Source organism: Nerophis ophidion, linkage group LG21 (assembly GCF_033978795.1).
Source record: "Nerophis ophidion isolate RoL-2023_Sa linkage group LG21, RoL_Noph_v1.0, whole genome shotgun sequence".
In the NCBI taxonomy this organism is placed as follows: Eukaryota; Metazoa; Chordata; class Actinopteri; order Syngnathiformes; family Syngnathidae; genus Nerophis; species Nerophis ophidion.
The window spans coordinates 43,958,491-43,975,112 of record NC_084631.1 but is presented as its reverse complement, the minus strand read 5'-3'; the positions used below and the strand labels follow the sequence as shown (position 1 = coordinate 43,975,112).

The 16,622-nt window shown below is 37.9% G+C and overlaps 2 protein-coding genes and 1 long non-coding RNA gene across 3 annotated transcripts in view; 1 reads left to right on the top strand and 2 right to left on the bottom strand.

Moving 5' to 3' along the window:
• LOC133540239 (eyes absent homolog 3-like) overlaps positions 1–7,938 on the top strand; it is a gene marked incomplete at its 5' end in the record, with an annotated part of 29,956 nt that extends 22,018 nt beyond the window's left edge. The window contains 2 exons of the mRNA XM_061882829.1: positions 1,590–1,690; positions 3,700–7,938. Of these exons, the coding sequence (XP_061738813.1) occupies positions 1,590–1,690; positions 3,700–3,780 (182 nt within the window). The remainder of the gene's footprint in view (positions 1–1,589; positions 1,691–3,699) is intronic.
• LOC133539505 (uncharacterized) overlaps positions 1–16,622 on the bottom strand; it is an 81,128-nt gene that overhangs the window by 25,983 nt on the left and 38,523 nt on the right. The gene's annotated exons all lie outside the window — the stretch shown is intronic.
• LOC133540164 (XK-related protein 8-like) overlaps positions 14,856–16,622 on the bottom strand; it is a 17,383-nt gene continuing 15,616 nt past the window's right edge. Inside the window, exon 3 of the mRNA XM_061882713.1 lies at positions 14,856–16,622. This exon is cut by the window's right edge and continues 1,488 nt beyond it. The gene's annotated coding sequence lies outside the window, so the exon portion shown is untranslated.

The following is a 16,622-nucleotide window of genomic DNA, read 5'->3' as shown; positions in this document are numbered from 1 at the left end:
ACATGGATCTGTGTGGTAATGTGGTTTGGACACAATGTATTATGGGTTATTCCCTGTCAGGTATGGTGGAATCGAGCCACACAGTTTTTTAACCTCTTACTTTTTCTTACTGTAACAAGCTCGACTGTGTTGGATCCATTGTGGATTGAACTTTCACAGTATCATGTTAGACCCGCTCGACATCCATTGCTTTCCTCCTCTCCAAGGTTCTCATAGTCATCATTGTCACCGACGTCCCACTGGGTCATTATTGTCACCGATGTCCCACTGGGTGTGAGTTTTCCTTGCCCTAATGTGGGCCTACCGAGGATGTCGTGGTGGTCTGTGCAGCCCTTTGAGACACTAGTGATTTAGGGCTATATAAGTAAACATTGATTGATTGATTTTGCCATTAATTTGTTCCTACATCGTTTTACGTTTTTGAAGGATTAAGCTGACAAGTAAACGATACAAAACGAAGAGGAGCGTCTGGAGTTTTGTGTGTTGTTGCCGCAGCAAGCGGGAGCAGGAGAAAGTAGAGGAGCGTCAAGCTCAGGCTTAGTTAGGAAACTACACATGTCATTTATATTTATTTATTTATGAAAGAGACATTTTTGTCAACAAGTTAAAGGTGTTTAATGATAATACAAGCATGTTTAACACATATAGAATAATTTTTTCATGAAGACAAGAATATAAGTTGGTGTATTACCTGATTCTGATGATTTGCATTGATTGGAATCAAGACAGTAGTGATGATAACGTCCACATTTTCAAATGGAGGCAAAAAAAAGTCCTCCTCTCTGTCCAATACCACATGAAAGTGGTTGCTTTTTGCCATCCTGTTTGTCCAGCTCCCAAACTCCTTTTTATACACTTTACAATTTATACATTGGCGGAAATCTCCGTAGCTTGCTAGTTTGTGCATGCTAGTTTTCTGAGATTCTTATTTTGTTAGCGCAGGCAGGATGAAGCAGAGCTTTTATTGTGAAGGCAGGAACTGGGCAGTCGGTCTTTAAAGTTCGGACAGCAGGTACGGCGCGGGAGTCTGTTGAAATAAAAAGTGTTTCTTGCCTTCCTGTCGGTCGTTTTTTCTTTATTAATGACCTGGTGCAGCCAGCATCATCTCTCAAGGCCGTAAATGTCATTCAAGTGACGGAAGTGGCTTCTTGGTCAAGATTGATGATCACTAATTTTTAGTTCTATTTTTTTAATTCTTGACTGACACACCCTGCTCTTATTCATCTCATTATGTGAATCACACATTACCGATTAATTTACGGGAACTATATTATTGTTTATGTATTTAATATTTATATACTTACTCATTTATTCACTGTACATATTGAGTACAAACAAATGTGTTAGAAATTGTTAGGGAAAAAAAAGGGGTAGTATTAAATAAGCTCTGCTTCTTCCCACTGCTTTTCACAAATGCTGTAATGACAAACTGGAACTACATGATGTATTATTTTGTAATTGTATGCATGTTCGAAATAAGCCAACTTCTAGACCATATATTCATCCAAAAAACCGACACTGCAGACACTGGGTTGGGCGAGGCGGCTCATGTCCAGTGTGATTATTTGGTGCTATGTTTTGTCTTGCAGGTAAAGAGAGTTGCTTCGAGAGGATCGTCTCTCGCTTCGGGAAGAAAGTGACGTATGTTGTCATCGGAGACGGACGCGATGAGGAGTTTGCGGCGAAACAGGTAGACTAATGACATGCACTTGGAAGTCAACCTTTTAAAAATGGTACAGTTTAATCCCGAAGTCAAAACAAAACTCTTGAATTTCAATTAAAGACACAGCACTTCAACACTGCGCATTTTAGTTAAATTTTTTTCCGCAAATTTCATCCGGGATCAATGAAATATTTATATTTTTGATTGATTGAAACTTTTATTAGTAGATTGCACAGTACAGTACATATTCCGTACAATTGACCAGTAAATGGTAACACCCCAATAAGTTTTTCAACTTTTTAAGTCGAGGTCCACGTTAATCAATTCATAGTAAATCTAACTTTTGTACGTGTCAACATTGTTGATTAATCACTTTTTTAGCTAGCTGACAACTAGAGCGCTAATTGTTGGCTATCTTAAATGCTAACATGCATATTATAATTTATTCATGCTATATGTTATGTATTCACATTTTAATAAATGACAGTGTGTTGGCTTATTTAAAAACATTTGTATTAGCGGAGAAAGTGCTAGTGGAAATACATTTTAAAAAAGGATTTGCCCCCCTGAGGGAAGAACTGTGCTATAGAACAGTGGTTCTCAAGCTTTTTTCAGTGATGTACCCCCTGTGAACATTTTTTTAATTCAAGTACCCTCTAATCAAGAGCAAGGTACAGCACTATGTCATCAGTTTCTGATTTATAAATTGTACAACAGTGCAAAGTATTGGTCATTTGTAGTGGCCTTTCTTGAACTATTTGGAAAAAAAGATATAGAAATAAGTAAAAACTTTTTGAAAATTACACAAGTGATTCAATTACATAGAAGTAATCATCAACTTAAAGTGGCCTCTTTGAGGATTGTAATAGAGATCCATCTGGATTCATGTACTTCATTCTAAACATTTCTTCACAAAAGAAGACATCTTTAACATCAATATTTATGGAACATGTCCACAAAGAATCTAGCTGTCAACACTGAATATTGCATTGTTGCATTTCTTTTCACAGTTTATGAACTTTGTTGAAATATTATTCAATGAATATATTTATAAACGATTTTTGACTTGTTGCTATTTTTTAGAATACTTTTAAAAAATCTCACGTACCCCTTGGCATACCTTCAAGTACCCCCAGGGGTACGCGTACCCCAATTTGAGAACCACTGCTCTAGACTCGTATAATCTACTTGTTAATTTCCTATTAATATCTGCATACTTTCCGCTGCAACACACTTTCATCTACACTTCTTAAACTTTCTAAAGCACTTATTTATTTGCTGTTTTAAGCTGGCTTAGCAGTTAGCTTAGCTATTAGCATGCCTGCTTCTGGCTTGCTCTTGGAGAGCAACATTTTTAGCCTCGTCCTGCGGTGATAATGATACTTCCTAAACATACTAAAAAATGCAGTTTGTCTGCCACAATAGAGGTGATTATTGATACCTTAGGGGAGCGGCTCCACACTGTGTATGAAGAGTTATAATATAAAATAAATACAACGTCAGCCAGAAGGCAATCAGCGTCTGTGATCTGCATTTATCGGCAATGGCAATCACATACTTTACTTAAACTTCACCTTAGTCGTAATTTTATCAATAATCAGTCAAATTTTATTTATAAAGCACTTTTTATACATTAAAAAAAATCCAACACAAAGTGCTTTACAGGCTTAAAAATAATGCCCAATCACGCATACAGATAAAATGCATGGCTGAGTACAGAGGAGCCAAGTGAAAAAGCACAATCACTGGAGCTGTCAGCACCTTTTAGAAAAGCTGGAAACTAAAAATAGTAAAACTTGTAAAGTAGTAAAAACCATGAGTCGAGAATAAAGGATAATATGCAGGTAAAACATATTATGCAGATAACAAATTGTATAGCATAACTAATGAGAATAAAGAGTGTACATATGACTTCAAGATCAATCAAAGTTTATATAGCCCTTAATCACAAGATTCTCAAAAGGCTGCACAATAATGAGTCAAATGATTGCTGAGGAAAAGAGCAAGTGTGACTAAATGTTTGTCTCCTTGTGTAGCACAACATGCCTTTCTGGCGGATCTCCACTCATGGCGACCTTGTGTCCCTGCACCAAGCTCTGGAACTGGACTTCTTGTAAAGGAGGAGGGGCGGCACACTAAAATGCGGGTGGGCGGGGATGTAATCACCATTCATTGTTTGTGGAGGGACACTGATCAGCGCTGCGCACACGCATTTGTGACGTACCATGTGATGATAAAACGTACGGAGGGGAGCACTCTCTATTCTTTGGCAGCTAATCTCGCCACAGATAAAACCTGGTCCTCCTCGAGAAGAATACGTAAAGGAACATCTCGTAAAATTGCAATTACCAAAGGGCCTTTACTAAAAGTGTGCAGGTTTTTGTTTCTCATCCCCCCAAGAAATTTGCACTCGTTCTGTTTGCACTCATTTTGCCTGTCATTCATAAAGAAGCTTTGGTTTGAAATGAGGAAGTAGTACTTCTAATGGATAGTATTAGTCATTAAAAGGTTTTCAGAGTTTCAAAATGGCATCTGGGAATCCTCAAATACTCACCTGTTGGCCCTTTGGCTTCCATATAGCACAAGCCCAAGTGTCCTTCAAGAGTTTTTTCCGTGTGTATTCAGTTGAATTGTTGGCGTTGCGTAGGGACGAATGTGACCCTTGTAAATAATCATTTTATATTTTCTTTCTTTTTTGTTTTTTTTAATAAGCCCCCCCCAGCCTGACTCCATTCGTGTACAAGTAGACACTTAGTTGGCGTCATTGTTCTTCTCTTTTCTCTCGTCACAACGGACAAAACCGGCTGAACTGGAACTCAATCCTTAGTGAGTCACGTGACTCTATTTATACCTATAAAACAAAGGAATGTCCAAAAAAAAATGCAAACATAAATGTGCTCGGATTGTCGTACTTTTGGTACATGACTCAAAACGGGGGTGTCCTAAGACTAGTTTTTTTTATTCAGTCACAGACAAAAATAATATAAGTTTTTTTCAAATATACCCTCTTGAGAACCAGTGTCCTCAGCAGTGGACATATGTATTTTGTTTCGAGCTGTCAAGCAATTACTATTATTATTTAGAATCTTTTGAATATTTATTAAATTCCGATTAATCGTGATTATTAATAGAAGGGTTCAAGGGTGCACCGTACTGTACCCACCAAGTTTGTCAATACAGTACAGGCCGGACGTTTGGACACACCTTCTCATTTCAATGCCTTTTCTTTATTTTCAAGACTATTTACCTTGTAGATTGTCACTGAAGGCATCAAAACTTATGACACCTGTGATGTGAAAACCATTTCAGGTGACTACCTCTTGAAGCTCATCGACAGAATGCCAAGACTGTGCAAAACAGTAATTGGAGTAAAGGGTGGCTATTTTGAAGAAACTACAATATATAACATGTTTTCAGTTATTTCACCTTTTTTTTGTCAAGTACATAACTCCACATGTGTTCATTCATAGTTGTGATGCCTTCAGTTACAATCTACAATGTAAATAGTCATAAAAATAAAGAAAACGTAATGAAATGAGAAGGTGCGTCCAAACTTTTGGACTATAATGTACATTGGCCACACAAGTCTATAATTCGCCGGTGCACTCATTGAAACATGAAATATAAACATTACGCGCTTGTGTTTATTTACACATTTACAAAATACAATGCCTGTAACACGACGTACAGTTGCTTTACGGAAAAGTCGAGCCGATCGTCTTCAGACTGTAATTTGTGCATTTCTTCTCCATGATGAGTGTGAGTCCATAATGTGCTTAATGGCCGACTGAAGTGTGAGCGCGTTTGATTTTAATGTTCGGTTTTTTGATTTGAAGCTTGTGAACCCGGAAAATCCTTAAATTAGCAGCAGCGTTGTAAAAAGCATGTAGAGTCCGGAAATTACATTAAATTAAATTCACTTTAAAAAAAAATATATTTTTTTTAAACAATATTTTGATGCAAACACAATACAGGAATATGTGTTTTACTTTAATATATGTCATTTATTTGCTTTTAACTTTGTTTTATCTGCAGTCCCGTCTCATTCATCTTTGCACCGATGAATGAGGAGACATTGACCCGATTGCTAAAAATCAGATGCCGTAATTATGTATAAACATTGAATAATCACACCTTTTATACCGAGCAACTTGAGCCCTTTTTACATAACCTAATCATCTTTTAAGCCAAACTTTACGGTAAAAGTCCTTGTTTTTGAAGGGCATGAAAATGTTTTTTTTTTTTACTTTTTTGATCAAATTTTCAAATAAACTTCAGTTCTAAACACAAATATCAAACATGTAATGTTTTTTAATATTATTTTGACCCTTTTGATGAGAAAATGTCACAGATTTAAATTAGTAAAATAACTCCATCTATTTTCTACCGCTTGTCCCTTTTGGGGTTGCGGGGGGTGCTGGAGCCTATCTCAGCTGCATTCGGGCGGAAGGCGGGGTACACCCTGGACAAGTCGCCATCTCATCGCAGGGCCAACACAGATAGACAGACTACATTCACACACTAGCGTCAACTCATGTTATGCAAATGTGTGCTAATTTTAAAAACTGATATAATTTGATCAAAGGGTTAAAATGGTGAAAAATAAATAAAAACATAAGATATTTGGTATTTTTGTTGATAGGCTTCAGCACCCCTCGCTACCCCAAAGTGACAAGCAGTAGAAAAGGGATGTTTAGGACTAAAGTTAATTGAAAGATGTTAGCAATTAAAAAAAAAAGGAACCCAAAATTTTACAAAAGAAGGACTTATGTCCTGTTTGGCTTTGATGTTTTGGATTAACTGCCAGTGAATTGTAGACATTTGAAGGAATTGGACATTCAATGTTTTTTTTATTTAACATGAAAAAAAATCATGGAATACAACAAAAATTAGGGCAAAAGTAGAGCAAAAATTTCCTGAAAGGATAAGTAAGTCTTTCTTGCATTATTGTTGTAATTATTCTGTGTTTGTACATTACTAATGCAATCATTTTTGCCATGAGTCGTATGCGTTATCTCTGACGGGCCTAATTTTCAAGAATGTGGATTTTTTCCCCCTGAAATATAATCTGTTAACAGAAGAAAAAGAGCAAAAACAACGTCAGTTCTCAGGAGGTTATATAACATTTTTTTTTGTCACAAAAGGAGGACTTTAGATACAGTAGGACTTCTCATTCAATGGCTTTTCTTTATTTTCATGACTATTTACATTGTAGATTGTCACTGAAGGCATCAAAACTATGGATGAACACGTGGAGTTATGTACTTAAAAACAGGTGAAATAACTGAAGTGAAGTGAGTTATGTAGCGCTTTTTCTCTAGTGACTCAAAGCGCTTTACATAGTGAAACCCAATATCTAAATTACATTCAAAGCAGTGTGGGTGGCACTGGGAGCAGGTGGGTAAAGTGTCTTGCCCAAGGACACAACGGTAGTGACTAGGATGGTGGAAGCGGGAATTGAACCTGCAACCCTCAAGTTGCTGGCACGGCCACTCTACCGACCGAGCTAAACCGAGCTTTTCTTATTCAAACGGGGATAGCAGGTCCATTCTATATGTCAGACTTGATTATTTCGCGATATTGCCATATTTTTGCTGAAACATTGTAGTTTCTTCAAAATAGCCACCCTTTGCTCGGATTACTTCTTTGCACACTCCTTGCATTCTCTCCATGAGCTTCAAAAGCACACCTGTGAAGTGAAGACAAACTCCACATGTGTTCATTCATAGTTTTGATGCCTTCAGTGACAATCTACAATGTAAATAGTCATGAAAATATAGAAAATGCATTGAACTAAAAGGTGTGTCCAAACTTTTGACCTGCACTGTATGTCCTTGCAACTTTTTTGATCTTTCCAAATACAGTTCTGGACCCCTCGCCCCCTGCTTTTAAGGTTTGAAGCGGTACTTAACACGTGCAATAGTTAGCTGTGGTTGGAGAAGAAAGGGTGGAACTTTCTCATGACTGAACAACGCTGAGCCTGAAGATGTCGTCCGTACACACTCGCAGCTTTTTGGACCGTTCAGAATGTTCTATTTGTGTGTTTTTGTGTGACGTTTGCATATTTATATCGTGCCTTTACCCCCCCATCTGTATGCATAATCTCAAAGGGAAATGTGTACCTTTTCTTTTTGTCGTGTCTTATGTTATCCTATTCCTTCTTTTTCATTCTTAAAATGGTGTATTTGACAGAACTTTTTGTTTTTGTTGTGCTAAGATGTCGACAACCTCGGAGTGGCAATCCCTTTTTGTTTTCAAATATACTCAAGAAATGATCTGGTGTGCTCTGTGTTACTGTTGAAAGCCTTCAATTATCCGCTGCGACGTCATACTGGCTTGGAGACAATCAGTCTAATACGTGCTAATACTGGCTCAGATTACTAGGAGTGATGTCAGGTTCAAACGCTGATGACATCTATTAAACAGGACAAGAAGCAAGAAATTAAACAGACAATTCAATTTGGCTCAATTGAGGAGAGCGCCTGGGCTGTGCTCTTATACCGTCTCCACGCTCTGGTGAAAAATTGTACGCCTCTTTTATTTGGACTTTCCCTGATTATATGGCAACAGCTGTTTCTAAGGGAGGAGGTCATTTGATTACAAACAGTTCAAAGAAAAGGTCCCTGGAGGCGAGTTTGGTCCTGCTTCCCCTTCGCTTTGTAGTTCTCGGGTCAAAACATCTTTCTGTTGATTACAATACATGAAAGAAACAGAACACCTTTATGTTGCTTCCCATCCTACACAGTGGAGTTTTACAAGCCTTCTTGGTAGGTTCAAAGACAGTTTTTTGTCTTCTTGCTGGGCATTCATTATAACAAAGTTTTGTGATAACTTAGATATAATTATTCGAACAAGCAATATAAAAAAACACAGGTTCAACAAGGCATTTGTCGGGTTTTTGTTCATTTGGCACATTTGTGTGCTCTACACCGTAAACAATTGAGTCGCACAAAGGTACAATCGATCCGATTCCTGAGGTGACGATTCGACTCCGAATCGGTTCAACATGATCCTCGCATTGTATTATTTGGTCTGATAAATAAATGTAACTTTTTTATAACTGGTTAGAAAAGCTAATTCCTGTTGCACAGAAATGGACAAAAAACTTATTCTTATAAACAATTTTTTTTTTTGTAGGAAAAAATTACAATTATTTTTAAATGGATGTTTGAAAATTGTGAATTGATTTAGAACCGGGAGGGGGAAAAAATTGTGATTCGGATATTTTTTTTTTCTTTTTTGCACTCCTGATATGTGAATCTTTGGACACCTATTGATTTGATCCGATTCCTGGGGTGACAATTTGATTCTATATCGATTTTTGCAATGTTTTAGTGTAGTATTTGATGTGACGTAATAGGAGCCTTGAATATGTCAAAAATTCTTAACGATTGACAGTTTTTAGAAAAAAAGGCCCTCCCACTTAAGTGTTAAAAATAAGTTTTACATTTTTATTTCAATGCTTAAATCTGTAGATGTACTTCAGATGTATTTCTTCATGTGTGCTCTACAGTAAACAATTGAGTCGCACAAAGGTACTAATAACCTGTAACGTGTGTATCATCTCAGGTCTCTTCAGAGCACTGTAGCAGTTTGGGACACGGACACGTGCCTCTTAAGGGTTTCTTGTGTACCTGATGATAAAAGTACTACATTGTAAGTACATCGACAAGCCTCTTCGCATATCTCTAATGACGACAAGTCCCTGCAAGGTAGCTTTTATTTGTGCGCTTTAAGTACGAGATATAGTTTTTTTCTATATATTTAGGGGAAACAATTTATAATTAAATTGCATTGGACTTTGATGAAATATACAGTACAGGCCAAAAGTTTGGACACGCCTTCTCATTCAATGGTTTATTTGCATGACTATTTACATTGTAGATTGTCACTGAAGGCATCACTACTAGGAATGAACACGTGGAGTTATTCGTGCTTATAAGTTTACATACCCTGGGAGAATTTATGATTTCTTGGCCATTCTTCAGAAAATATGAACGACAACCCAAAAATCAATCAATCAATCAATCAATGTTTATTTATATAGCCCCAAATCACAAATGTCTCAAAGGACTGCACAAATCATTACGACTACAACATCCTCGGAAGAACCCACAAAAGGGCAAGGAAAACTCACACCCAGTGGGCAGGGAGAATTCACATCCAGTGGGACGCCAGTGACAATGCTGACTATGAGAAACCTTGGAGAGGACCTCAGATGTGGGCAACCCCCCCCCCTCTAGGGGACCGAAAGCAATGGATGTCGAGCGGGTCTAACATGATACTGTGAAAGTTCAATCCATAGTGGCTCCAAGACAGCAGTGAGAGTCCCGTCCACAGGAAACCATCTCAAGCGGATCAGCAGCGTAGAGATGTCCCCAACCGATACAGGCGAGCGGTCCATCCTGGGTCTCGACTCTGGACAGTGAGTACTTCATCCATGGTCATCGGACCGGACCCCCTCCACAAGGGAGGGGGGGACATAGGAGAAAGAAAAGAAGCGGCAGATCAACTGGTCTAAAAAGGAGGTCTATTTAAAGGCTAGAGTATACAGATGAGTTTTAAGATGAGACTTCTTCCACTCCATGCTTAATGGTTTTGTGAAGCTATTTATTGGCAAACACCTGTGTTTACTCTTTTTAAATCAAAATGACAAAAGAAAGTACCCAAGTGACCCTGATCAAAAATGTACATACCCAGGTGACTTTGATCTGATAACATGCACAAAAGTTGACACAAACAGGCTTGAATGGCTAATCAAGGTTCCAATCCTCACCTGTGACCTGTTTTTTTGTAAGTAATGTGTGTGTGTAGAGAAGGTCAGTGAGTTTCTGGGCTCCTGACAGACCATTGCATCTTTCATCCAGTGCTGCAAAGATGTTTCTGGATTCTGAGTCATGGGGAAGGCAAAAGAATTGTCAAAGGATCTGCGAGAAAAGGTAATTGAACTGCGTAAAACGGGGAAGGGGCATAACAAGATATCTAAGGAATTGAGAATGCCAATCAGCAGTGTTCAAACGCTGATTAAGAAGTGGAAAATGAGGAATTCAGGTCGACCGGCAAAGATTTCAGCCACAACAGCCAGGAAAATAGTTTGAGATTCAAAGCAAAATCCACAAATAACTTCAGCTGAAATACAGGACTCTGAAAAATTGTGGTGTGGCTGTTTCAAGATGCACAATAAGGAGGCACTTGGAGAAAAATGGGCTGCATGGTCGAGTCGCCAGAAGAAAGCCATATCTGTGCCAATGTCACAAAGCCTCAAAACTTCTGGAACAAACTAATTTGGAATGATGAGACCAAAATTCAACTTTTTGGCCACTGGACCATGCAGATATTAGATATGCAGGCCATACACACACATTAATTACAAACAGGTCACAGGTGAGGATTGGAACCTTGATTAGCCATTCAAACCTGTTTGTGTCAACTTTTGTGCATGTTATCAGATCAAAGTCACTGGGGTCTGTAATCTTTTTTTTTTTTTTTTTAATATTTTTTATTTATTCAATTCAACAAAGCAATACCACAACAATGCAATCCAATTCCAGAACCAAACCCGACCCAGCAACAGTCAGAACAGCAAAAATAAACAGCTATTGAGAGGACACACAAACACGACGCAGAACAATCCAAAAGTAGTGAAACATAATAGAATATTATCAACAACTTTATCAATACCAGTAACAATTTCAACATAGCAGTGGTTATAAATCCCTCATTGACATTATCATTAGACAGTTATATAAAATAAAATAAAAATGAATAGTGTGGGTATGTAAACTTTTGAACAGGGTCATTTGGGTACTTTCTTTTGTCGTTTTGATTTAAAAAGAGTAAACACAGTTGTCTGCCAATAAATAGCTTCACCTAACTATTAAGCATGGAGTGGAAGAAAGGTTTTTGGGTTATCGTTCATATTCTCTGAAGAATGGCCAAGAAATCATGAATTCTCCCAGGGTGCTTAAACTTACGAGCACGACTGTGTGTACTTAACAAAAAAAGGGGAAATAACTGTAAACATGTTTTAGTTTCTTCAAAATAGCCACCATTTGCTCTGATTACTGCTTTGCACACTCTTGGCATTCTCTCCATGAGCTTCAAGAGGTAGTCCCCTGAAATGCTTTGCACTTCACAGTTGTCATAGCTGTGATGCCTTCAGTGACAATCTGCAATGTAAATAGTCATGAAAATAAAACGCACTGAATTGAGAAAGTGTGTCCAAACCTTTGGCCTGTTTTGTTTATGCATAAACACTGTACATGTACTAGGTATATATGTGCCTAATTTATGTTAGTGTATACAGTATATGCTGTCTACACAACACATATCATATACGCTACAACAGGGGTGTCCAAAGTGCGGTCCAGGGGCCATTTGCGGCCCACAGGTAATTTTTTAACGGCCCCACGGCACATTTTAAAAAAACGATTAAAAATTTTTTAAAACGTAAAAAGTGATATAAAGGAGAAAACGGGTGAAATGTAACAAGAAAATGTTACAATGTTTACTCTAATAACACAATGCTGCGATGCAGGCTGTTTCTTTCTTGAGAAAATAATAATGAATCAAAATCAATGTCCATCCATTTTTCCATCTATTTTCTACCGCTTATTCCCTTTCGGGGTCGCGGGGGGCGCTGGCGCCTATCTCAGCTACAATCGGGCGGAAGGCAGGGTACACCCTGGACAAGTCGCCACCTCATCGCAGGGCCAACACAGATAGACAGACAACATTCACACTCACATTCACACACTAGGGCCAATTTAGTGTTGCCAATCAACCTATCCCCAGGTGCATGTCATGGAGCCGTGCCAGCAACTTGAGGGTTGCAGGTTCGATTCCGACTTGTGCCATCCTAATTACTGCCGTTGTGTCCTTGGGCAAAACACTTTACCCACCTGCTCCCAGTTTCACCCACACTGGTTTAAATGGAACTTAGATATTGGGTGTCACTATGTAAAGCGCTTTGAGTCACCTGAGAAAAGCGCTATATAAATATAATTCACTTCACAATTCACTTTGGAGGTGGGAGGAAGCCGGAGTACCCGGAGAGAACCCACGCATTCACGGGGAGAACATGCAAACTCCACACAGAAAGATCCCGAGCCTGGATTTGAACCCAGGACTGCAGGAACTTCGTATTGTGAGGCAGATGCACTAACCCCTCTGCCACCGTGAAGCATATATATATATGTATATATATATATATATATATATATATATATATATATATATGTATGTATGTATGTATGTATGTATGTATGTATGTATGTATGTATGTATGTATGTATGTATATATATGTATGTATGTATGTATGTATGTATATATATGTATGTATGTATGTATATATATGTATGTATATATATATATGTATGTATGTATGTATATATATATATATGTATGTATATATATATATATATGTATATATATATATATGTATGTATATATATATATATATATATGTATGTATATATATATATATATATGTATATATATATATATACACATACATACATACACACACACACACGTATATATGTATATATACACACACATACTGTATGTATATATATATATATATATATATATACTGTACCTGTATATGCAAATACTAAGTGTGTGTGTTTATATGCAAAAGCCAAAAGCAGTGAAGTTGTCACGTTGTGTAAATGGTAAATAAAAACAGAATACAATGATTTGCAAATCCTTTTCAACTTATATTCAATTGAATAGACTGCAAAGACAAGACATTTAACGTTCAAACTTGTAAACTTTTGTTATTTTTTTGCAAATGTTAGCTCATTTGGAATGTTTGTTTCATAAAAGCTGGCACAAGTGGTAAAAAAAGACTGAGGAAGGCTCGTCAAACACTTATTTGGAACATCCCTCAGGTGAACAGGTGGGTGCCATGATTGGGTATAAAAGCAGCTTCCAGGAAATGCTCAGTCATTCACAAACAAGGACGGGGCGAGGGTCACCACTTGTTAACAAATGCGTGAGAAAATTGTCCAACAGTTTAAAAACAACATTTCTCAACCAGCTATTGCAAGAAATTTAGGGATTTCATCATCTACGGTCTGTAATTTTAACAAAAAGTTCAGAGAATCTGGAGAAATCACTGCACGTAAGCGATGATAGTATGGACTTTCGATTCGTCAGGCGATACTGCAACAAAAAGCGACATCAGTGTATAAAGGATATCACCACATGGGCTCAGGAACACTTCAAAAAAACACTGTCAGTAACTACAGTTTGTCGCTACATCTGTAAGTGCAAGTTAAAACTCTACTATGCAAAGCAAAAGCCATTTATCAACAACACCCGGAAGGGCCGACGGCTTCGCTGGGCCCGAGCTCATCTAAGATGGACTGATGCAAAGTGGAAAAGTGTTCCGTGGTCTGACGAGTCCACATTTCAAATTGTTTTTGGAAAATGTGGACGTCATGTCCTCCGGACTAAAGAGGAAAATAACCGTCCGGGTTGTTATAGGGTCAAAAGTGTAAAAGCCAGCATGTGTGATGGTATGGGGGTGTATTAGTGCCCAAGGCATGGGTAACTTACACATCTGTGAAGGCACCATTAATGCTGAAAGGTACATACAGGTTTTGGAGCAACATATGTTGTCATCCAAGCAACGTTATCATGGACGCCCCTGCTTATTTCAGCAAGACAATGCCAAGCCAAGTGTTACAACAGCGTGGCTTCATAGTAAAAGAGTGTGGGTACTAGATGGACCTGCCTGTAGTCCAGACCTGTCTCCCATTGAAAAAAGACTAAAATACTACAACGGACTGTTGAACAACTTAAGCAAAAATGGGAAAGAATTCCACCTGAAAAGCTTCAAAAATGTGTCTCCTCAGTTCCCAAACGTTTACTGAGTGTTGTTGAAAGGAAAGGCCATGTAACACAGTGGTAAAATGCTTTTTTGCAATGTGTTGCTGCCATTAAATTCTAAGTTAATTATTATTTGCAAAAAAAAAATTTAATATCTTGTCCTTGCAGTCTATTCAATTGAATATAAGTTGAAAAGGATTTGCAAATCATTGAATTCTGTTTTTATTTACCATTTACACAAAGTTCCAGCTTGACTGCTTTTGAGTTTTTGTACAAAGCATTTTACTTCGATAACAAGAACTGCAAGCATAAAGGTTTGTTTTGAATATATATTTTCATTAAACCTACAATACATTAGAAACATAACACACAATATTTATTCGACTTATAATTAGTTCATCTTGACGAATACAATAAAGTGTTAATAATAAAATACAGTTGATGAATATACTAATAAATTACAATTTATTCTCATGACCCAGGAATGGTGGAGGGTTCAATCAAGCCCTCCAGAACAAGACAATTCAAGTATTATGTAGACCTGCACAACAAGATATAGTTCTTACTGAAACTGCTCAAGTCCTTTTTTTTGGTAGTTTTCTTGCTAGTGCATGGATTCCTAATATTGTGGCGTATGACAAGTGTTTTTTTCCAGGTCATATTACAGCGTTGCACTAGTTTATTCCCTGGAGAGATAAGTGCGGCGTGGACTATGCTCACGATATCTAATGTGGGCGGTTGGCGTGTTAATTATGGAGGACAACTACTACGGTGCTGCGATACGGTATGTGTGATCATGTAAACATGCGATATTTGTGTTGTAATTGTGTCTTTTTATGAATGACTCCATACTGTTTGTGGAATATCGTCCTGAAAGCCAGCGTCCACTGGAGTGGACATTTGTGTTTTGCTATGTTTTTCCCAAAGTGTGCAACTGACAAAACCAATAGACCTAAAGATACATGTCCACTGTAAAGGACACTGGCTCCTAAGAGGACACACTTACAAGTTGGGAAATTGTGTTAGATGTAAATATAAACAGAATACAATGATTTGCAAATCCTTTTCAAGCCATATTCAGTTGAATATGCTACAAAGACAACATATTTCATGTTCAAACTCACAAACTTTTTTTGTTGTTGCAAATAATCATTAACTTTAGAGTTTGATGCCAGCAAAACGTGACAAAGGAGTTGGGAAAGGTGGCAATAAATACTGATAAAGTTGAGGAATGCTCATCAAACGCTTATTTGGAACATCCCACAGGTGTGCAGGCTAATTGGGAACAGGTGGGTGCCATGATTGGCTATAAAAACAGCTTCCCAAAAAATGCTCAGTCTTTCACAAGAAAGGATGGGGCGAGGTACACCCCTTTGTCCACAACTGCGTGAGCAAATAGTCAAACAATTTAAGAACAACCTTTCTCAAAGTGACATTGCAAGAAATTTAAGGATTTTAACATCTACGCTCCATAATATCATCAAAAGGTTCAGAGAATCTGGAGAAATCACTCCACGTAAGCGGCATGGCCAGAAACCAACATTGAATGACCGTGACCTTCCATCCCTCAAACGGCACTGTATCAAAAACCGACATCATGAATTGATTAACGTGGACCCCGACTTAAACAAGTTGAAAAACTTATTCGGGTGTTACCATTTAGTGGTCAATTGTACGGAATATGTACTGTACTGTGCAATCTACTAATAAAAGTATCACTCAATCTCTAAAGGATATCACCACATGGGCTTGGGAACACTTCAGAAAACCACTGTCACTAAGTACAGTTGGTCGCTACATCTGTAAGTGCAAGTTAAAGCTCTACTATGCAAAGCGAAAGCCATTTATCAACAACATCCAGAAACGCCGCCGGCTTCCCTGGGCCCGAGATCATCTAAGATGGACTGCTGCGAGGTGGAAAATGGTTTTGTGGTCTGACCAGTCCACATTTCAAATGTTTTGGGGAAATACTCGACATTGTGTCATCCTGACCAAACCATCCAGACTGTTATCTATGCAAAGTGCAAAAGCCAGCATCTGTGATGGTATGGGGGTGCATTAGTGCCCAAGGCATGGGTAACTTACACATCTGTGAAGGCACCATTAATGCTGAAAGGTACA